The sequence below is a fragment of the Haliotis asinina genome, chromosome 6, assembly GCF_037392515.1.
Source record: "Haliotis asinina isolate JCU_RB_2024 chromosome 6, JCU_Hal_asi_v2, whole genome shotgun sequence".
Lineage (NCBI taxonomy): Eukaryota > Metazoa > Mollusca > Gastropoda > Lepetellida > Haliotidae > Haliotis > Haliotis asinina.
In genome coordinates, this window is record NC_090285.1 from 33,139,096 (window position 1) to 33,156,902 (window position 17,807).

Genomic DNA, 17,807 nt, shown 5'->3' on the forward strand with positions numbered 1-17,807 from the left:
CTAAACGCGATGTAAACTAAGCTCACTCACCATGTCAGGAAAGGTTAATTCAGTTCAATTTTGTACTGTCGTCTTTTAATCAGTTCGGGGAGCTGCTTGTAGTGCCCAAAATGAAGTTATGCCATTTATGATTAATAACTTAATTTATATACCACAATTAATGTACTTGGCACCTTCTCATCACTTGAACATGCGACTGGTGGCTTTGAGATACTGTGTGAAGCAAATGCTTCCGGTGTGCTAGGGTGTGAACGCCTGTTTGGACTAACTTATTTTTTATAAAATGCCCGTGGAGACGGGTGATGGATTATTAATGTTCATTTGAAGACGGACAAGTTGTTTCTCAGAAGATCGAGCAATTTTTATACGTTATATCAGGGAGCCTATGTTATAGAGTATCCCTGGTTATATGCTCACCAAGTAACGGATTCCTTATGACAATAGTCCTTAATTGTAACTGTCAAGAACAAGGTGCAGAAAAAGGCTACTTATCAGGCCGTATTAAGTCAAGAAACGTACGTGTCTTGCCGTACACAGAATAGGGAATACGTATATATACACAACGAAAATCAATATACTTTGAAACATAGACTTCTTTCGATATTTGTTTCATAACACATCACGAGTAGATTAATCACCAACTGGGTAATATTAACCATCGAAATTAAAGAACGTAATAGTTTAATTATTTAGACAATAATATGCCACAGTCGGTTGAGTCATAACTCTGTTAGCTAAAATAGTTTCTTGTCTTTTTAAGACCGAGAGCGCAAATCACTGGTGGCGACTAATTTAAGTTACCAATGAGTCCGGGCTACTTGAGAACAAACATCGTCTGTATAACTGACAGAGTTCATTCAGCTAAAAGATGAATGTTCCAAAAGTACACTGAATAGATGTTTAAACTGCAGAATGAATGATTTTTGGCAATGTATAATAAAAGAAGGTTGAAAATGTTTAAGGAATATGTGTTGGAAAGGTGAAATGAATATTTTTGGGAAATGCGCCACATAGAGTGAGTTCGGCTTTACACTGCTTTTAGCAATAATGTCAGTATTAGCTCGGCGGAGACATCAGAAATCCGCTTCACGCACAGTACCCAAGTAGGGAATCGAACCCTTGTCATCCACGTGACGATCGAGCGAACTACTTAATCGGTGGAAAAATAGGCTTTGAATATTACTGTGAATGTACTGCCAGGATATATAAGTAGCATATATTTAATTATACATTCACACATCATCATAACAAAAACAAACAACAATATCAATCAAAGTATCACAAGCGGGCGCCCACTCACGCCACACATACAGTGACAATGGATATGTGCAAGCTATTGATGAACCGGGCCCGGATCAGATATGAAGGGGAGTAACTCTAGTTTGTTTACCTTTGTAATCGTGGTCGTCACATGATGTGAATGATCTTGAATCAACCGTAGTCGTGGTGCGCTTTACCTATGTGTTAAATTTTATGCATAAATAACATCCCTGTTGTCAGATAAATCACAGACCATTCACAGATCTAGTTGTCGATCACGAGTATTTATATAAATATTTCTCGTTTGAAGCCATAATTAATTTGATCCTACATGGTCTCACCAACGCCGGATCCAGCCAAATGAATTCACACATTACATCCTTTACTTTCAACGTGTCACTTGCAATCCTGTTGCTATGGACAGCCTCCACTACACAAAGTAAACACACTAATCGGATCTTTCAACATGAAGCTTGGAGCAAAGGTAAAAAAAGACCAACACTGACTTTTTAAGTGGCGTGAGCGAGTTTAGTAAAATCAACAATATTCAAGCAGTCTGTAAATAATCGAGTTTGAACCAGACAATCTCGTGGTCAACAGCAGGAGTTATAATGGGAAATAGTTGCCGTAGAAAAATCTAAAGAGACTGCGGTGCCTATAGTGTGGTTGGAAGTCTTACTTAGTCACGCTCTGTATAGTTTATTAGGTTGGTGGTTAGATGATAATCACACTTTCACACATACCTCTACAGTAGTAAGCATATTCGGATCCAGAGGAGGTGTGTAGGGGTGTGCACCCACTTCTTGTCGAGAAATTTTGTTATATGACCAATGAAACTGGAGCGAAAATGAAGTGTTCTTTCCTCCCTCCCCCATTACTCTACTGACTGTGTGTCCCCCCTTTCTCTAAAAGCTGTATCCATCCGTCCCTCATGGGTAGTCTCTAGTAGGTAGCCTTCAAATCAGCATGCTATGTCCATTGGTGTGATTATCATGTTGAACACTTACACCCACAAATACTGTATTTTATCATTGTTTTCAGATGTACATATGGGATTGACTCACACTCACATATTTCATTTAGTATCTTATTTTTAATGGCAGTTTGTACTATTTTAAGGGTATGTATTCCCAGTAAAAGTACTAAAACAGTGTTCTCAGATTAGTACGTGAAATACACTTCAATATCGTTGCAAGTACCCTTGAACAGAGTGCAACATGTTCAGCTCCTATTCAAAGACGTGAATATACTTCTTTGTCCAATTATACTATATACTGGTCTATTTAGCAACCAGAGAGGAATGTAATATAGTAAACAAGTAGGTCTGCGTAACTGTTTCTAGACTCAGAGAATCATCACAGATTAGGTGTTGCTAAATGGTGCGTTATGAAAATGTATACTGTGTCAGTAAAGATGGAGTTAACTTATTGATGACAAGCTTGGCATTCTATCTCTGTTGCACATTTCAGTTGCCTTTGAATTATTCAAGAATTTTTTTATCGTGATTATTTAGACATGGAAAAGCTTCAAGTTTGAGTGGCTTGAATTGTTGTGATATACAACATGATTTTTATGTTTGGGATAAATATGCAATGTTATTTTGACTAGTGTAAGCAAAAATATGTGGTGTTTTTTCATTCCCTGGCGTTTACTTTTCTTGCATGTTGCAACTTTTCTACAGCATATTTTACACAAATACTCAACATCTGTGGAGCTCTGGTTAATTGAATGGCAAGTCACAGTATTTTTCCTGCCTTGGCTGATATAATGTCATATTGTACCCACACAGCACTGAGCTTGTGGACCCGTAAAGATCCAGGTGTGGTGTTTAGCAACCCAGGCTTATCATAAGAGGCAGTTACCATGATCAGCTGGCCAGGCTTACTGACTTAGTTGACATGTCATCGTATCTCAGTTGCATAGACTGATGCTCATGCTATTGATCACTAGATTGTCTGGTAAAGATTTGATTATTTACAGACAGCCGCCATATAGCTGGAGTATTGCTGAGTGTGGCATTAAAGAACAAACCAACCAACCAAAAATCATCTTCGCAAACACAATGATGCATAAGCACATGCTTTGTCATCATTCCACAATCACTGGATTGTCTGGTTCAGTCTTGATTTGTTTACAAACAACGTTCTTCAGCTTTATTACTACTGAAACAAATAAATGGTCATGACTGCCATGTAACTGTAATAAACCAGAGTGTGGTGTTAAATAACAGACCAACCCAACAACTTTTTGCTCCTGATATCAGTACCAGATTTGATTACATACAAGCTGCAGGAAAGCAGCTGAAATAATGTTCATCCAATGTGGCTCTGTATATGAATAAGCATTACTTCAAATCATTTTCTCAGCCAACAAGTCATCATCTGCAGATCCTAGCATCTTCTTCGCCTCCTACTATGGGAATCACATGGTTCTACAAAGGGCACCGAAACAGGCCATCATCTGGGGTTACTCCCCAAACATTGGGGAGGTCATCAAGGTCAAGGTGGAAGGTCAGGAGACAGTCTCAGGGAGGGTTTACAAAGACAGCATCTATGGTGTCGGCATCTGGAAGGTAACCTTGCCCCCTGTGTCCCAGCCAGGACCCTTTACAATCACAGCTTCATCAGCTACAGAGACAATCACCTTGACAGATGTCCTGTTTGGGGATGTGTGGATCTGCTCAGGCCAGTCCAACATGCAGTTTACTGTTGATAAGGTGTGTTGCTTTTGACAAGTTTTTCATTTTTTGTTATTCTTCCTAAATGTCAAATAGGTGCTCTTCATGTTTCCATGTAGAACCAAATTTTCTTGCTTTAGGGACAAAACTATCTGATGTCATGACAGCTAGCAACTAAATCTCATGCTCTTCAATACAGAATCCTAAAATATGTCAGTTCAGAATTCCAAATATTGAAAGTGAAAGACAGCATTGATACACAACATGTAAGCAATTTTATGTTTTGCTACAAGATGGTGCTATAAAACATTATTAACATGTTATTTCATTGCCAGACATCTGAATAATGTCAGCAGTGCATTTGTTTTTCTTCAGATGTTCAATGGCTCTGCTGAAGTGGCCGATGCAGTCAACTATCCCAACATCCGTCTGTTTGATGTCTCCCTTATGTATTATCCTGTAGAAACACTTGACCTACTCTCCGTCAATGAGGGCTGGGTGCTGCCAAACAAGAGTAAGACTTTTGCCCTAATACAATACGTTCATGGATGCATATTGTTACTGCTTAATCTTATGACACCATGTTCAAAGCAGAAACCTGTAAAGATCCAAGTTAGTATTGATCTTCAGTAACCCATGCTTGTTGTGAAAGGTGACTAATGGATTGTCATCATATCCCAATTGCATAGATCAGTGTTCATGCTGTTGATCCCCGGATTGTCTGGTTCAGACCTGAATATGTATAGACTACTGCCATATAGCTGGAATATTGTTGAGTGCATTGTAGAAGTAAATTTGTCCATTCACTCACTCAAAGTAGAAATTCAAGAACATTCATCAGTAACAGGTTGAACTGAACATATTGTATTGTATAAAAGGTGACTATGCTTGTCGTAAGAGGCAACTAAAAGGATCAGGTGGTCAGATTTTCTGATTTGGTTGACACATGTCATCGGTTCACAATTGCACAGATCGATGCTCATGCTATTGATCGCTAGATTGTCTGGTCCACACATGATTATTTACAGACCGCCGCCATATAGCTAGAATATTGCTGAGTGCGGCGTAAAACTAAACTCACTCACTCACATATTGTATTGGAATAATTGTGTATGTCTGTGTTTATGTTGATGCTGTCATTCATCCATTGTAGTCAAGACTAATCATTTTACATGATGATGAAGTTGTGCAGGACAGATAGACAGGCCCTATTAAGATCTCATCGAAAATCATCAGAGTAAAGAAACATGTTGTCTGTCATCAGGGAGTCTAGCTGATGGTACTGGCGTGTATTTCTCTGCTGTGTGTTGGCTGTATGGCAAATATCTCTACCAAGAACTCGGCTATCCAATTGGATTGGTCGACACATCGTACGGTGGAACACCTGTTGAGGCCTGGTCTTCGAGAGATGCCTTAGCCCAGTGTGGAATTTCCTCTACAGAGGTTGTGGAATCTTACATGTATGTCTGTATTTGCAGAAATACTTCTATTGTAGCTAGGTTGATATTGTACAGGTCAAGGTTGTATAGGATTTTATGTTTATGTAATACTTTAATATTGATATGGAAATCAAAACACATGATCAAATTACTGACAGCCTTGTTTAACATACTCATGCTATTTGTTTTTAATTTTGAAATACTGACATGCCTAGGAAACATGAGTGAAAATGCCAACCAAACTTGATTATTTTGCCATTCATGTGTAGAATTTGTTTTGATATTTCATCATCGTTAATCAACTTGGATCAAAGATATGCCTTTTAAATTTTTAATAGTTAGATCCTTAAGATGCATCTGTTAAAGTGAACAGTTTTGATCATAAGATAAACTGATATACCAGGTATCATATCCTATGTCCAACAGGGACCCTTTTCATTGCTTTGTCTTACTTATGATTTTATAGCAGATAGGTGTCATGAAAATGATACCTGTTCATTGTGTTTGAGAATAACAAAATAATACAGTATTTAAGGAACATCTGCTAAATATTAAGGTTATTGAGAGTTAGATATTAAGGGTATTGAGAGAGTAAGCATGTTTTCTCTTTTGATTCTAGCAATAATATCACCTAAAACATGGAGAACTTAGCTTCATGCTTTGTTCGAATTTAATGAGTCAGCAGGTGAAATGTGGGTCTACCCAACACTGCAGATGATTTTTTAATTTTTTAATGTGTATGTCTTTAAATCATGAAATAGTAAAAGTAACAAATGCACTTTCCTTTCTTTAATATTGGAAAGTGGTTTTGTATGTGTCAATGTTCAGAATTGTGCTTATTATACAACTCAACACAATACAATGCAAAATAGAATACAATCCACCTTTTGATTGTGCATTTGTAGAACGTTTAGCTTGTATTGAGATTCTTGAGAGGCATTTAGAAGTTGGTGAATATATAAGACTCGTAAATGGATGGCAACTGCTTATTTATTGTATAAAGCAACGCATCTGTGCCATGTTTTACCATTTCTTCAGATGATTAATCACTTTAAGAAATGGTAAGAAGTGCCCCAGAAACCCTGTATACGACAAAATGTTATGGATGTCAACTTCTTCTTTATTGTTTTCACAACGTTTCTGGGCTATTCCTTGCCCCTTCATCGGAAACCTTGTTTTATACAATAAATAAGAAGTTGCCTTCCAAATACCTATAATATTGAACTTATATTGTTTGCATAGTAGATTTCTTTGACAGTAAATTTGATTTTCTATAAATGCATATGTCTCATTTCTGTCTGTGACAGTAATGCAAACTGTGGCCTAATCCCAGTCATTCAAACAGATACATGCTTCATGTCCAGTTGTGTTGTTACAATTGTGTACACCCTTGCAGTGATGAGAGTGAGAGGTACACACCTGGTGTCCATAACCAGCTCACCCCTACCCAGCTGTGGAACTGTATGATCCACCCTCTACTCAACATGACCATATATGGAGCTGTCTGGTACCAAGGTACAGGCACTGTATCAGATCAGCTTCACAGATGTCACATTTTTTAGAAGCATTTTAGAATTTGTATATATATAAGTTCAATGGATAATCAACTTCTTTATTGCAATGAGTGCAACATTACAGTGTAGGTACTAGCTCTGTTATCAAGGAAGCTCATGCTCTCGATCACTAGATTGTATGGTCCAGCTGACTGTCAGTTAGCTGGAATATTGCTTCCTGAGTGTGGCATTAAACAACAAACTGACAAAAGAAAATGGAACAAGAATTGTAGTTTGTGAGTAAAGACCAAAACTGTTGTATCAAAGTTTCTACCAGAAAACCTAGTTTGACATAATGGTGTTTGACATTTGTTTGAGGTTGGATGGAATTTAACTGGATAAATGAAAGTCGGCAATGCAAGCTGCAGCTATTATATGAAACCATTACTTTTCCCAGATTTCCATAATGAGGTGTATCTACTTCTGTAGTTCCCTTTGGTTTGGTGGGTATGAATGGTTTCAGCATGTTCATCAGTAATGTTGTAGTGGGTTACACTTTCTTACGGAGGAATCTAAAGAATTCTCTGTTCCTCCCCATACAGGGGAGAACAATGCCATGCCTGGTGCCAACACACACAAGTACAACTGCACCTTCCCTGCTATGATCTCTGACTGGAGACTCAAGTTCAACCAGGGCTCCCTGGGACAGACTGACAAACTCTTCCCTTTTGGATTTGTTCAGGTATCTTTTATCAGCTCTGTGTGATCGACAAGGACTGAGTCAACAACTGGGACCTAAATCTATGTAATATGTGTACAAGTCAAAGGGTGTGCAAAAGCATTAGTTGGTGGAAATGTACAGTGTCCAGGGAAAGGGGAGCTCACTATGGCACACCCTCGCAGATTACCTCAATTGAGTTGACTGTAAACATGTCGTAAATGTGTTCCTGTGAAAGTTTGAGTTGTGCAGCAAACAAACTCATACCAAGCACCTTAATACAAATTTGTGACTTTCATGCCAAAAACCTTTCTTTTAAACACTTCTTCCATGGGTACAGACCCTTGAAGATCTGGGTTAGAGGTGATCTTCAGAAACCCATGCTTCTCGTAAGAGGCAACTATCAGGTGGTCAGACTTGCTGACTTGGTCATCGTATCCCAATTGTGCCTGTACCTAATTGTCATCCCACTTCCACAGCTGGGTCCTATGAATCCCGATCCTCCCACATCTGGCTTCCCAGAGATCCGGTGGCACCAGACTGCTGACTACGGCTACGTTCCAAATCCTAAGATGGAGAAAACATTCATGGCTGTTGCCATGGATCTGGCAGACTTTACTTCCCCTTGGTGGCCGTGAGTATGCCTGCTCATCTTCCTCAATGCCCCCTCGCTCATCTTCTCAGGAATTGTGGGTAAAGCTTAATGTAAATGAAACTGATATTCGTCTTGGACTTATAGCTAATGTGCAGATTATTAGAACAGCCAGTCTTTATCATTCTAGCTCTACTTAAAAAATGTAATTAAATTTGCCATTTTTAGAAACTTAATGATTGTAAGTCTAATATTCCAGCCCTATTCCTTAAGAATCTATTCAGCTAATTCTTCAGGACAACGTTTTTCTCTGACAAACTTTGCATGCTCATTACAGTGTCCATTTTCGAGATAAAACAGATGTGGGCAAGCGCCTGTTTCTTGGAGGTCTGAGGGTGGCATACAGTCGGGATGTGTTGGCAGACGGTCCGCGACCCATGACTATAACTGAAGGGACAAACACTCTCAACCTTACATACAAACAACCTATACTGTACCATAACTGGGATGGGTTTGAGGTAAATTATATATCGTTACATACAAGTCTAAAAGGTCTGGTGATCCAAGGTTACTGGAGTAAACTAAATGTAAATGAATTAGAAATTATAACATGCTTACTAACTTTGTTGAGTGATATATTTTCCAAGATATTACATAATTGATAAACCAAAAATTAGAAATCATATGCTTTTGAAATATTGTTTAACTTGCAAACAGGTGTACCTATATTTTTCTCCAGGTTTTTAGTCATAAGCTGTGCGATACAAACTTGTGAAGAAACTTTGGAAGAAAATAGAGGCACATGGGTGCTTTCATGTCATCTCTTTCTTTTTCCTTCAATATATATAAAACAGACAGTCAGACATACAGAACAGACAATCAGTGCTGAGACATCCATAAATAGTGACTTGGTTCTTATGTCTAAACACAATACAAAGCTGCTGATGAGTTGATGAGTTGAGTGTTTTGGATGTAAAATTGAATCTTGGACAATGCATACAATCCACGGTTTGTTGACAGTTCAGTATGTTCCTTGGGTCCCACACAGCTGCTGTTATATCATGTGATCCTGATAACTATAATTGGTTGAGAAGGTATCCCTTGAGGCACTTGACACAGACTCTCAGTTGGCTAAATTGAGAAACACAACAATCATAACAATATGGCTGTCATCTGCCTCTTTGGACCTACAACTGCCAATTACCCATGAAGGTCGGGGGTAGAATAGGCCTTCAGCAACCCAACCCTTGCAAAAAAAGGCTACTGTGCTTGTTGTAAGAGGCAACTAATGGGATAGGGTGGTCAGGTTTGCTGATTTGGTTGACACATATCATTGGTTCACAGTTGCACAGATCGATGCTCATGCTACTGATCGCTAGATTGTCCGGTCCACACATGATTATTTACAGACCGCCGCCATATAGCTAGAATATTGCTGAGTGCGACGTAAAACTAAACTCACTCAGTTGCCACGTCTTGTGGGTCTTCAGATCGGATGTTGATAAACAGAAAAAGAAGGCTGCTATCTTACTATTATATGTCTTGTTTCTATCATTAGTTATCTTGAGGAGGCAGTAGGGTAGCCTAGTGGTTAGCGCATTTACTTGGTCATGTGTCAGCATGCCTGACGACCTGACACCATCAATCGCATCTTACAACAAGCACGGGGAACTAACTACAGCTCTAACCAGGAGTCTTGTGGACCTAAGGCCTGAAAAACATGTGCGATAATTGCATTTGAAACTGTTCAGGGCACTGGTAAAGTTCTCATATGGCATTTTGTGAAGAAACATGTTTAAAGATGGTGCTGATTACTTTAAACTGTATAATATTTATGGCCCTAATAAACTCTTTCAGGCTTTGTGCAGTGTCAAGTCAAAGGTAAACGGGCCACCACCTCCACAGGTCCCCTACTGGACCGATGCTCCAGTCGTCTCCTCTCTATCAACCATCATTGGTTTGTCTTCCACTGTGTGTGGGAAGGGGCAGACTATCCTGGGACTCCGATATAGCTGGAGGGAGTCCCCCTGTGCCTTCAAGACCTGCACGGTGTACTCAGCTGACAACCCTCTCCTTCCAGGACCTCCCTTCCTGGTGTACCACAAGATGACCGGAGTGGCCGGGACAGTTCATGTCATAGACTGGAACACTCCAACGACCATTCGTAATTAATACATGATAAATATAGTGATGCACAGAGAATACAGCAATGATTCTTTAAATAATTATTTTTTTTACCTAGTAAGAATGTGAGGTTTATGTTGCTACTTGGCAGTACCTCAAAGCAGCAAAAGTGGCTTACTTCAAGTTGAAAAGAGACACATTTTTCTAAGCTTTGAGGGACTGTCATAGAGCATTGATATGCTTTTATTCATGTGAAAACTGAATTAAATAGTCAAAATAGTTTTTGTGCAGGTAAATGTGCCATGTGAGCTATTGCTTTTACATCAAACAATTACAATGAGCAAACATTACATTTCATGTCTACGGGTATAGGACCTGTGAAGATCCAGGTTAGAATTGATCTTCAACAACCTTATCTAAACAGAATCGGATGGTCAGACTCATTGACTTGGTTGACACATGGCATCATATCCAAAGTTGCATAGATAGATGCTTATGCAGTTGATCACTGGAATGTCTAGTTCAGACTCAAATATTTATAGACTGCCGCCATGTTGCTGGAATATTGCTGAGTGCCGCATAAAACTGAACTCACTCACTCTACGGGTAGGGGATTGGGGATCAGAACATCCCCAGTACCCATGTCTTGCTGACTGAAGAGTTGGTGGTTTGTCCTCATGACTCAGTGGCGTGGTGTTGCTCTTGTTATCAACCCTTGGTCCATCTGGCTCAGGCTACAGTACAAACATTGAGCTATAACCAATTGCTGATTGCAGCATAAAACATCCACTTGTCCTCTCTGCTCTGTTCTTTCATAAAATCTCCACTTGCATCTCAGGGCATATTTGTTTATATTTGGTGTATATATTTCTAGCTGTTACAACCAGTCACATACCACATGTGATATCTGAATACTTTGGATTCCTTCATGATGGTGAATGCTGTGAGTTGTTATATCTATTCCTGAAATTTCTCATCTTGCAAGAGACCCATGAAGGTCCCGGGGTAGAATAGGCCTTCAGCAACCCATGCTTGCCATAAAAGGTGACTATGCTTGTTGTAAGAGGCGACTAAGGGGGATCGGGTGGTCAGACTAGCTGACTTGCATGTCATTGGTTCCCCATTGCGCAGATCGATGCTCATGTTGTTGATCACTGGATTGTCTGGTCCAGACTCGATTATTTACAGACCGTCGCCATATAGCTGGAATAGTGCTGAGTGCGACGTAAAACTAAACTCACTCACTCACTCTCATCTTGCAAGAACATTAATGACAATGTGTGAAGTATATCATGAGGTCATGTCGTATACATTGGAATATTTTGTGTGTAAGATGGTGGTGCCAGTGACATGATGACATTTCTTAGTGTTATGAATATCTTCAAGTATTCTTGCTGATAAATTTTGGGTTACAGTATAGGATGATATTTCATGCAAATCTATTTACTGATTGTAATAAACATGATTCTTAGTTTGTATATTCAAAAGTTATTTGTATTTTATCTGTGTATTAGACATGAGTAAAATTTCCAATACTATCTGTTCTTCAAGTCTCTTTGCCTACACTCACTTTGCCACCAAAAATGCACTTGCATAATAAAATATAACTAAGCAGTATAGTTTTTTTTAGTAAGGTACAAATTCTAGTACTTTTGTAGTTGCCTCCCTTTACCCAACACTCTTAGAGTGAAGCACCAAATTGCAAGAACACAAACTCACCGATCCACATTCGGGACACTGGGGTAGCCTGAAGACCCAGGTTGGATTTCCCACGTGGTCACAAAATCTGATGCCCATTTCCTGTCCATCACCATCTTTTGAGAGAACAGACATACAAACTTCCTTTTGAATTACATTGTAGTTACCAGTTGGTTAATAAGCTGAGCTATAATAAATTTGTAATGGTAACAAATAAACCCAGCTTCCTGGTTTGGCATATACGCAAAAAGGTTTACAGCTTGGTTATAAGTAAATAAGTCATAAAACAATATTGAAATTTGAGGTTTATGATTTCAGGGGGATTACTGGTGAAACAAATTACCACTTGTTAACCTTCATACTTCAAATCCAGCCTTATTTTCTACCAGAGATTATAAACCTCCTGAAAATGTCTTAAATAACGAAATGTAGATATATAGGCACCGTTTTAAAGTCAGTGGCTGGTGTTTACTGAACAAAAATAGTTGAGGATATTTGTGGTATGTTTATGAAATTGTATGGTCATTGTACACATTAAGTTGACCCGGTGGTTTGTCTCACTGACTTGGTTGACACATGCTTCCCAGTCGCGTGGATTATTGCTCATGCTGCTGCTATCACTGGATTGACTGGTCCAGACTCGAATATCCATGGACACACACACCCCACACCTCACCCCATCCCCTTTCACTGTTTGTTTACATATTTTACATACTGTTTGTTTGTTACTTTGTTTAGTTTTGAAATGTCAGTCTCATCAAAACAGGAACTTTTAACTTTTACATATATCACTCATGAGAGTAGCCCGTGGGAATAGCTGTTTTCATGAGTTTGACCGATCTTTTCATAAATGAGCTGATCCTTTCTCAGTGAATCTCCCCGACGTGATAATGCTGGAACATTGCTCTAAGATGCGTAAAATCCAACTCACTCACAATAATCTGGTTGATCCGTGCGTTACTTTCCTGGCCACTGTCCACCAGTGACTGTTTATTCTTTGGCTGATCGTAGGCAACGACGAACAAGCACATCAATCTATAGGAACCTCTTTCACACATACAACTGTGCATTTTATCTTTCACCACATCTGACACCTGGGTTTCAAGCACAAGACTGAAAATAATATATACCCGACTAGGAAAATGCACGTGTGCACACGTGTTCAAAACTTGCCAGATGTACTGTAGACGAAGTTTGGTGAGGCACATGTTATTAACCATGTATGAGTTATCTTACGGAAAAGAGCCCAATCGTTGATTTACGTGTCCAAATTTGCCTACCAGGGCTGTAAACGTTAACAGTGTCATCAGTGACAGACCGACTCGTTCATTTTTAAATACATACGATAAACAGAAGTCGAGAGAAGAAATGAAAGTTGGCAGTAACTTGTTGAGAACATTGTTTATGAGTTTATACTGAACACTAAAACCCTCGACCTGCTATAATCCTAAATGACACGCGATACTTTCTCAATTTTACTTGTAAATATGAAAGTAATATACTAATAATGTACTGTGTTATTCATAGTTATGAATGAGCATACCCAGTGTGGTGTATGTAGAGACTGCCACATTATAATTACTATTCAAGGTTATTTTTGGGGCTGCCAGTCAAATCGCCCCAGCGACATAACACCCCAGCAAATTTGGTCAAATCGACTCAAAGGGGTAGTCAAAATGCTCCAATTTACTTAATATGGTTTAATATATGCCATAGATGCATAGTTTTTGTCAACTTCCATATAATACTCTTACCATAATAATATGCAGTAATATTTCTGATAAATTTCCTATTAGTACACTGAAAAGTGTAACAGTAAAATAATAATAGTCATGTATAGAAAACATTGCAATTCCAAATATTTGGTAAAGAATGACAACAATAAATTAAAGGTTTGTGTAGTATGTTTATTGTGAATGCTGTAAATGCATAGTTGTTTGGGTTTTTATTGTGTTTTTGTTTTTTGGGTTTTTTTCGTTGTTGATTTTGTGTTGTATTTTTTTGTCAACAAATGGGATTGTGTAATCTTAACAAGTATGGTAAAATATATATCAAACCTGTGTAGAGGTTTTCTTAGACATACTCTTGTCAAAAAGTGAGGCCGTAAAGGTGTTGATTTCGTCAACAAGTACGGTAAAATACTGATCAAAACAATTTAATTATTAAAGCTTTTGTTAATTACTATTGTCAAAAAGTGAGGCTGTAAATGCATAGGTTTTGTCAGCAAGTGTGGTAAAATGCGTATCAAAACTATCTTGATGTTTTGTTATTTCTCTTGTCAAAACGTGTGGGTAAAGACGTACTATTAAAACATATTCACTAATCACGAATATGTGTTGAATGAAATTTGGCCCGGGTCTCTGTATGGAGAAGTAACTATATAAAATGTTGTTATCCATGCATTTATTCACATTCATATCAATCATTCAGCAATGAGCAATCAGAAATAAAAAAATTCTTAATAACCAGACAAATGGGATATTGCATCACAGTACTGCATAATATCAAAAAAGATGACCTTGCATCAGCCGTTGTTTCAAGTTGGAGAGGCTATGGTTCACTGCAACATATTTTCGTTTCTTGGTGGGGGTCTGGCACCAACAAGGAGCTGCATACACGATGCTCCTACAAAGGATTGTTCTTTATTTTTAAAAATCTATCATCTTTGATATGTTGGGGTGGCACTCTAGGATAACTGACAACTTGTGATGCCACCCTTGTACGTGGTCTGTTGTTCTAGGGCCATCTGTCTCGAAATGATTCCACAATTGGTATGTGAGTGCGCCGAATGTAATGTGTGTTGGAAGTGTGGTTGATTTAAAGGTAAGGAAGGTTACTTGTGTGTTGGGTTTGCTAGTGGTTTGGTGTTTATTGTTTTATAGTTTATGAATTTGGGTTGAGTTGTGATAGTGTTGGCTATGTGTATATACTCTTCGATGTCTGATTGTGTTTCGCGTGTGTCGATGTGTATGACCCCCTGTGATTGTGATTGCCACCTCGGTGTTTTCCATTTTTTGTTTTCCCATGTATTAATGTGTATTTGGGTGTGTTTTTATAGGTGAGTTTGATCTGTGAATGTGACTTTGAACCCTCTGCCGCACGTGTTTATGTATTTGTAGTTTATGTTCTCTTTTTGTAAACAGAGGGCAAATTTGCTGACTGAGTATATTAGGATGAGGATATGTTTGGTGGGTTGGGTTTGGTGTGGGGTGTCTTTGTCACATGGTTTTTTGTTTGTGGCTGGTGATTGTTTGGGAGAGTTGGCGGGAGGGGGGGGGGGTGGGTGGGGGGCGATTGGGGATAGGTTGGGGTGGTGAGTGAAGTATGCTGGTTGTAAGAAGCGACCAAATTGGGCAACCTGTTTGCCATGGGTTGCGGGTTGCGTTCCGTGTCGGTGAAGGACGGTAGTCTGGTGGTTGAGGGCAATGGGGGTCTGAATAGCTAGTGTTCCATTTGCTCAACACACCACTTTGGCCCTTACTTCACCTACACGGGTGATTAGATGACTGGAAGTGGAATTAGCAACTAAGATTGTTAGTGGCTGTATCCTCGCGCGAAGGTGGTTGAAGTACCGTAAAATTATTGTCCTCCTGAGAGCGTACGTAAGTCCCCAAACAGTTGAAGTCAGATTTCCTCTTCCTCTTTTCAGCCGTAGAATGTGTCATTTTAAATATATATATATATATATATATCCCGTATGTGCTCGCCACGATAATTATGGCTGCAATATTGCCGATGTTCATTGTATGCAGTTGGGATGAGATATCACTGATCTCTGTTGACTGAGGGCTTGTGTCTCCGGATTTTAACTGCTTCTGCCAGGTTTTTTTGTGTGTGAATTCCTGGTGTTTTTAGGATGATATCTCTACGTTGTCCCAAGTTATGTTGTGATTGGGACATTTGATTACGTGGTCGGATTTTCGATCTGATTTAGTTGTAGATGATGAGTGTTCTTTGATTCTGATGTTTATGGACCGGGAGGTTTCACCTACATATGCCTCGCCACAATCGCAGCTGATTTTGTAGACGACTCCTTTGGGTAGCTACGAGGGGATGTCAATAAGTTTTGAACCTTGAGCATTTTTCATACCCAGGTGTCACAGCCTACGGTACGACATTGAACCTTGGGGTGTAGCTGATGTGATATATATGTTTTGGTATCCTACTCTCAGAAGTTATTGAACAGCTCACATTGATAGAAAGAGACTCCCTCACGGCAGTGAAAATGAATAAAATTGAGTATAGAGCAGTAATTAAGTTTTTAGTTCTTGAAGGAAACTCGGAGAAGAACATTGAAGAAAGGCTTTCAGCAGTTTATGGGAAGTCTTCCCCTTCATCTGCTACCATCAAACGATGGGTCAATGGATTTATGCATGGTAGAGAGAGTCTTGAAGATGACCCCCGCCCAGGTCGCCCAACAACAAACACTAGTCAGGAAAACATTGACAGAGTGCATAGACTTGTGCTGGAAAATCGTCGAATCACACTCCACGAGTTAGAGGAGACCACAGGCATTTCACATGGATCCATCGAGACAAGTCTTCATGAACATCTCGTCATGTCTAAGGAGTGCGCAAGATGGGTGCCAAGAATGCTTACAGATGAAATGAAGCAAACAAGGGTCACCATAAGCAACTCCATGCTAACCAGATGCAACAAGAATCCAGAAGATTTTCACTTCAGGCTAGTAACCTGTGATGAAACCTGGATCCACCACTATGTGGAGTTCAAAGCCACCAGATCAGTGCAGAAGGTAATGGCAACAGTCTTCTGGGATAGCAAAGACGTCATCCACATAGATTACGTACCAAAAGGAAGAACAATGAATGGGGAATATTACGCTAACTTGTTGAGGCAAGTGCGACAGTCAATCAAGGAGAGGCACCGGGGCAAGATCAGACGTGGTATTCTTCTACATTAAGACAATGCTCCAGTACACACCTCTCGCGTTGCAGCCGCTGCTGTCCAGGAATGCGGGTTCGAAATCTTGCTGCATCCCCCCTACTCTCCAGACCTGGCACCAAGTGATTACCATCTGTTCCCAAATCTCAAGAAACACTTGCGTGGTCGTAGATTTCAGGATGATAATGAGCTTATTGCTGATACTGAGGCTTGGTTTGAGGACCAAAATGGCGCCTTCTACAGAGATGGCATCAGCGACTGGCAGAAAAGATGGAACAAGTGTCTTGACTCACAAGGGGACTATGTTGAAAAATAAATGTGGTTCATACCAATATTTTGTGTTTTTCTATGCAAGGCTCAAAACTTATTGACATCCCCTCGTATGTTGTCGTAGAGGTGTTCCTGCCATTAGTTGCCTTTACGATATTCTTGTCATTCTTTACCAAATAACTGGTATTACAGTGTTGTCTATAAACGAATATTACTTTTGCTTTTATCATTTTAGTAACAGGAAATTTTATCGGAAATGTTTATTACTGCATAATGTTATGTGAGGAAGTTTATATGGGAGTTGGCAAAACACTATGCATTAATGGCAGATATTAAACCATGGTACAATTTGACTAAACCTGGGGCGATATGACCAAATATTTGGGGCATTTTGACCAAATTTGCTGGGGCGTTTAGTCGCTGGGTTGATTTGACTGGCACCCTATTTTTTAACTTCTGTTTTCTTCAGGTCACATTACCTTTTGGGGATTCCTTATTGTATTGCAGCGCTATTGCCAGATGCGGCATGAAAAGGCCATGCACTATAAAATACGAAAGCCTAGTTTTTTTAATTTTCTGTTTTTAAACTGGTAATTACCACTATTGAAACTGGTAATTAAATTTTTGAAACTGG

At 39.3% G+C, this 17,807-nt stretch overlaps 1 protein-coding gene across 1 annotated transcript; it reads left to right on the forward strand.

The window, feature by feature from the left end:
• The first annotated feature begins 1,384 nt into the window (after window positions 1-1,384).
• Window positions 1,385-11,841, forward strand: LOC137287462 (sialate O-acetylesterase-like). The gene is made up of 9 exons (XM_067819771.1): window positions 1,385-1,744; window positions 3,627-3,976; window positions 4,313-4,451; window positions 5,202-5,397; window positions 6,773-6,891; window positions 7,472-7,611; window positions 8,067-8,221; window positions 8,517-8,697; window positions 10,037-11,841. The coding sequence occupies exons 1-9, from the start codon at window positions 1,621-1,623 to the stop codon at window positions 10,349-10,351; spliced, it is 1,719 nt and encodes a 572-aa protein (XP_067675872.1). The 5' UTR covers window positions 1,385-1,620; the 3' UTR covers window positions 10,352-11,841.
• The last annotated feature ends 5,966 nt before the right edge of the window (window positions 11,842-17,807 follow it).

Coding starts and splice junctions, on each gene's coding strand:
- LOC137287462 (XM_067819771.1), top strand. CDS start 1,621: ATGAATTCACACATTACATCCTTTACTTTCAACGTGTCACTTGCAATC. Junction 4,452..5,201: donor CTGGGTGCTGCCAAACAAGA/GTAAGACTTTTG, acceptor GTCTGTCATCAG/GGAGTCTAGCTGATGGTACT. Junction 8,222..8,516: donor TTTACTTCCCCTTGGTGGCC/GTGAGTATGCCT, acceptor TGCTCATTACAG/TGTCCATTTTCGAGATAAAA.